The sequence below is a fragment of the Ascaphus truei genome, unplaced genomic scaffold (genome assembly GCF_040206685.1).
Source record: "Ascaphus truei isolate aAscTru1 unplaced genomic scaffold, aAscTru1.hap1 HAP1_SCAFFOLD_1141, whole genome shotgun sequence".
Lineage (NCBI taxonomy): Eukaryota > Metazoa > Chordata > Amphibia > Anura > Ascaphidae > Ascaphus > Ascaphus truei.
The window spans coordinates 58,308-63,802 of record NW_027454008.1 but is presented as its reverse complement, the minus strand read 5'-3'; the positions used below and the strand labels follow the sequence as shown (position 1 = coordinate 63,802).

The 5,495-nt window shown below is 48.3% G+C and overlaps 2 protein-coding genes across 2 annotated transcripts; one reads left to right on the top strand and one right to left on the bottom strand.

Annotated features, from left to right (window-relative positions):
* Positions 1-2,654: 2,654 nt before the first annotated feature.
* On the top strand, positions 2,655-3,377 carry LOC142475300 (histone H1-like). Its single transcript, XM_075581226.1, has one exon. The coding sequence runs from the start codon at positions 2,689-2,691 to the stop codon at positions 3,343-3,345; it is 657 nt and encodes a 218-aa protein (XP_075437341.1). The 5' UTR covers positions 2,655-2,688; the 3' UTR covers positions 3,346-3,377.
* A 515-nt stretch (positions 3,378-3,892) lies between these two features.
* Positions 3,893-4,521, bottom strand: LOC142475301 (histone H3-like). Its single transcript, XM_075581227.1, has one exon. The coding sequence runs from the start codon at positions 4,496-4,498 to the stop codon at positions 4,088-4,090; it is 411 nt and encodes a 136-aa protein (XP_075437342.1). The 5' UTR covers positions 4,499-4,521; the 3' UTR covers positions 3,893-4,087.
* Between the last annotated feature and the right edge of the window lie 974 nt (positions 4,522-5,495).

The following is a 5,495-nucleotide window of genomic DNA, read 5'->3' as shown; positions in this document are numbered from 1 at the left end:
GTCGTACAGGCCGGATCAGGGTAACAGAAGACAGGGTAAGTGAGGTACTTGCGAATCTTGGAGTATAGAGCAGTGGATTGTTGGGGTACGTAGCCAGGGTCAGGGTTTTAGAGCGTAGAGTAGTCGTGGAGCCAAGCAAGGGTCAGTGCAGGAGAGAGTGGCGTCGCCGTGGTTCCAAATCCAGGGTCAGTGCAGGAGAGAGTAGAGTAGTCGTTGCCAAAGCCAAGGTCAGTGCAGGAGAGCATCACAGAGTAGTATCCATGCAGGGTCAGGCAGCAGGGTTCAGGCAGACAGGAACTAGGTGATGAGTGCAGCGTCACACAAACAGAGGTTATGCTCGGCAATGACTGGGAGCTCTGAGAGCATATTTATAGGACCTCCCACCAATGGGAGGCAACCAAGAAGCAGACGTGCGGACAGGATAGGCTGCTGGATCATGCAGGTGTGTCCTATTACACGGCCAATAGCTACCACGTCAGAATGTGTGCATGCCCCCCGCAAAACCCGTAGGTGACCTGGTCACGCGCTGTCATCGTGCGCCACGACACCCGCACCGCCATGAGGGCGGAAACCAGAGGCGAGACCCGTGGAGATAGAGGAGGGGCGCAACTGCGCCGCATAACAGTGATATCAGGACAGGGCCGGGTACCAGAGGCAGGACCCGCTGAGGTAGAGGCGGAGTGAGGGGCGTAACCGTGCTGCATAGGGGTGATGCCAGTATGGGGGCGGGACAGAGGGGCGGAGACCACAGACCACTGGGAAGACCGTGTACCACGCATGCACGCTGCGCATCAAAACAGGAGGAGCAAGAATGCGCTCCATGCCCAGAGACCGAAGGGGACTGCACAGAAACCGCGCACCGTGCGTAAGTTCCACCCCAGTTTGCCACTCTTGGGTGTTATGGTAGTCCAATGGGCAAGTGAGGGTTAAAGGGGCAGGAGCAGCAGAACAGCGAATCCTCACAGTATCACATTTAGTCAGTCTTGTGCTGGGAGGAGAAGAAAGCACAAGGGCTGTCATTGTTCCCCATCGGGGGAAAGCATGCCCACCCCAGGCTCAGGCCTGGGGACCATTAAGGCGCATGGTGAAAAAAAATGGTGAGCAGGAAAGGGCTAGAAATAAGGTCCGGGGTCCGGCTTTCACTGGGCTAGAGCCAATGGTTTCCCGCAGACCTGGTGGCGCCTTCCCAGCGGGATATTTGGGGTTGACCGGAGGGACCTATTGCAGGGGAAGCCTATTGTGTTAGGGGAAGCCAGACAGGCTTTACCTTATTATGTGAGGCTGGCTACCCCTATCGTCACATGTGTGTTGTGTGTTTTCTGGCTTGCCAGAATAAACTTTTGTTTATTCATCTAGTGTGTCATTCGGGAGAAGGAGTGGCTCAGTGAGTAAACACTGAGTAAAACACACTGGCACTGAGAGTGAGTTTGAAGCCTGGTTCAACTCCGAGTGTCAACTACTTGTGACCTTGGGCAAGTCACTTTATATCCCTGTCTCTCTGGCTCCAACAAAATAGATTGTAAGCTCCACGGGGCAAGGACTGTGTCTGCAAAATGTCCCTGTAAAGTGCTACATAAAACTAGCAGCGCTATACAAGAACGTACTATTATTTTTATTATTATTATTATTTTCTGGTGATAGTGATCCTGATGTAAAGATGTTAAAAGTTCTGGTCTCTGGTGACAATGGTCACAAAACATGTCAGTTCCTATACACAGTGCTAATAGTGACATTACATAGTTATGTAACACACAGGGTGACTAATAAAATAACCTAATCTTCCATTAATATCACATATATATATTTTTTGTAACCGACAAATAAACATATTTTTAACACTTCCCAATTGTATTATAAAGCTTAAACAAAATAGATGTTTGATTATTACATTATTAAAATATATTTACTGTCATTCACATGATGTGTATGTTACTATGATTTTGTTTTTAGAAAACATAATTTTACATACATATCATTATAAACTATTCATTTGTAGAACAGATGGAATACAAAACTTTTCGAATCTCCCATTTAATAACCAATATTCATAACTGACAATGGAATAATACAGAGCTTAGTACCGGGGAAATGGAACAACATGAAATAGCAATGTACACTGCACAGGAATTATTGTGCTACTTGTACATATATAGTGAATCCCCAGACCATGTTTATATATTTATATGCACATTATTTTAAACTGATACTGTAGAATAATATGTCCTTAGTGTCACTGTATGAGGATGGAGGTTGCACATTTAGTCTGAGCAAAGTAAAAGTGACAGAAATAGACAGATATGAATGAAATCTGGCAAATCCCGGGCTACAGAGCCGAACTTTCACCCATTATTCCTAATTGTGTTTGTACTTTCCCAGCAGAAAAATGATACAGCAGTGAAGAGAATATAATTCCTTATAAATTGCATGCAAGAAGGGGGGATGTGAGTAATAATTAGGGGATAAAATGCCCTTTTCTTGCAGCCTCAGAAACACAAAGTCAGAGCAGTGTTTGTGATCCGGGAGGATGAGAGTCAGGGCGGGGCTTAGTGATTATACCCAATGAGAAAGAAGCTCACTCCGATAACTAACCAATCACAGAGCAGCAGGCTCTCTATATAAGTCCCGGCAGGTCCCCGCCCCCAGTATAACTTTCTGTCAGTGTGTTGGGATATTTTACCTGCAGCTGCAATGGCCGAGACCGCTCCTGCTCCTCCTCCTCCAGCTGAAAGCGCCGCCAAGAAGAAGCAGCCGAAGAAAGCGGCCGGAGCCTCGAAAAGCCGCCCAGCAAAGTCCGGTCCCAGCGCGTCCGATCTGATAGTGAGAGCTGTGTCCGCCTCTAAGGAGCGCAGCGGGGTCTCCCTGTCCGCTCTGAAGAAGGCTCTGGCTGCAGGAGGCTACGATGTGGAGAAGAATAACAGCCGCCTGAAGCTGGCTCTCAAGGGCTTGGTGAGCAAGGAAACCCTGATCCAGCTGAAAGGGAGCGGAGCCTCCGGATCGTTCAAGCTGAATAAGAAGCAGCTGGAGAGCAAGGAGAAGGCGGCCAAGAAAAAGGATGTGGGGAAACCCAAGAAGCCAGTGGCAAAGAAACCCGCCAAGTCCCCCAAGAAACCCAAAAAGGCTCCGGCGGGAGTGAAGAAAAGCCCCAAAAAGGTCAAGAAACCGGCGGCCGCCAAGAAGCCAGCAAAAAGCCCGAAGAAGTCTAAAGCTGCCAAGCCCAGGAAGGCTGTGAAGAGCCCGGCGGCTAAAAAGGCTGCGAAGCCAAAAGCTGCTAAGAGTCCAGCTAAGGCCAAGGCAGCCAAACCCAAAGCAGCAAAGCCCAAGAGGGCGGCAGCTCCTAAGAAGTGAGACCGAGAACTTCAGCCTCTTACAAACACAAAGGCTCTTTTAAGAGCCACCACAACCCCACTTAGAGAGCTGTGCACATAATGTGTAACTGGGAATGTTTCTCCAATTTATCCCATGCAGGGGTTTGTGTTACACTGCCAGAGCATAAGTGTATATGCATTGATACTGCGAGCACTGTAAGGTGCATGTGTAAGTTTGTAGTCCCTAACCTATTTCACGAATACATTTTTTCTCAGACAAACTGACATATTAGGTGACATTATGGTTTTGTTTGTGTCTACATAATATTCACATACACGGTTTATATAAAATTAAAAAAAGTGTAGTTTACATCAGAAAAACGTATTTATCACCATGTTATTAAAAAAAAGTGTTTACATCACATTGAAAGCATCAAGCACACGCTATTCCACAACACTTCAGTTTGATCACCAGTGGCACATGGGAGGGGGACATTTACAGGTTTGTCTTTACGTGCACCCATATACAGCATGAAATGGTGACTATGCATGCAAGTCTATATATCACATGACAAAGAATACACAAATATTGAAGGTGCGTTTATCTATATTGTCACACATCAAGTACATATGTTGGTACAAGGATAACACACTTCTTTCATTCTCTATATTGAGATCAGTATCCGTGTGTTAATATTGATCAGGCCATTTCATTGAAAATGTGGTGGCTCTTAAAAGAGCCTTTGTTTTTCGGGTGTAAACGAAGTCAGGGTGCAGCCGGCCTAAGCTCTCTCCCCTCTGATCCTGCGGGCCAGCTGGATGTCCTTAGGCATGATGGTGACCCTCTTGGCGTGGATAGCGCACAGGTTGGTGTCCTCGAAGAGCCCCACCAGATAAGCCTCGCTGGCCTCCTGCAGAGCCATGACAGCCGAGCTCTGGAAGCGCAGGTCAGTCTTGAAGTCCTGGGCGATCTCCCGGACCAGGCGCTGGAAGGGCAGCTTGCGGATGAGCAGCTTGGTGGACTTCTGGTAGCGGCGGATCTCCCTGAGAGCCACAGTACCGGGCCGGTAGCGGTGAGGCTTCTTCACTCCGCCGGTGGCCGGAGCGCTCTTTCTGGCAGCCTTGGTCGCTAGCTGCTTACGGGGAGCCTTCCCTCCGGTGGATTTCCGGGCGGTCTGCTTGGTCCGGGCCATCCTGTGCTGCTGTGTCAGTGCGCGTCTCCGGTCAGGAACTAATAAAGAAAAAACTGACCGTTCTGTTCTTACTGACAGATTAAATCTGTCAGTGGTGATATTGGATACCGAGGCTTGAGCCTCATTACTCCAAGTTCTCTTGTTGAGTGTATTGTCGCACTCTTTAGGAAGCTTCTTGATCTGTGTTACTTGCCACAGTTGAGTTGGTTTCACAGGTTCAGCGCTGTGATGGGTCGTGGGTAGCGGTCAAATGTGTTTGCAGAGATCGCAGCAAGCTTCTTGATCAGCGGGTTTGAGTTCTGGTCCAGTTCCTTGTAGAATTTCTTGTTGAGCTTCTTTAGATGTTCATCTAACATCTCGATACCCAGTTCCCTATGAAGGTCTGCTATTCTTGTAGGAAGTGGAGCGTTGGACGCAATCCGCAGCGCCTTGTTCTGTAATTTTTGGAGAGATGATCTTTGATGTTGGTGGCAACCACTCCACACCGGGGAGGCGTATGTCATTGTGGGTCTAATGATCGCCTTGATCACATTGACTTTGCTCTTGATGGGCATGGTCCTTGTCTTCAGCAGAGGGTACAGTGCTGCCAGCTTGGTTGTTGCCTTCTGTTGAATCTTCTCAATGTGGTTTCTCCAGCTTAGTTTGCTATCTAGGATTACACCTAGGTAAGAGCTGTTTGGCTCCCATTTGACAGCCTCTCCGTTGAGGGTGATTGGCGGGTGTGCCTTGATCCTCTTTTTGGTAAACAGTGTAGCTGTAGTCTTGCTGGAGTTCAGTCCTACTTGCCAGTCGCTGTACCATGTTGATAGCATGTCTAGTGCTTTCTGGATGTTCTTAGCTACTTCTTTCTCTCTGAAGGACTGGGAGATGACTGCCACATCGTCTGCGTAGAGTGCCAGTTGAGTCTTGTGGAGGTCTGTGGGGATGTCATTCATGAAGAGGTTGAAAAGGAAAGGTCCCAGGACTGATCCCTGTGGCACGCCAGCGCGGATGGGGC

Bases quoted from the DNA above. Each gene is read 5' to 3' on its own strand.
- LOC142475300 (XM_075581226.1), top strand. From the start codon at position 2,689: ATGGCCGAGACCGCTCCTGCTCCTCCTCCTCCAGCTGAAAGCGCCGCC.
- LOC142475301 (XM_075581227.1), bottom strand. From the start codon at position 4,498: ATGGCCCGGACCAAGCAGACCGCCCGGAAATCCACCGGAGGGAAGGCT.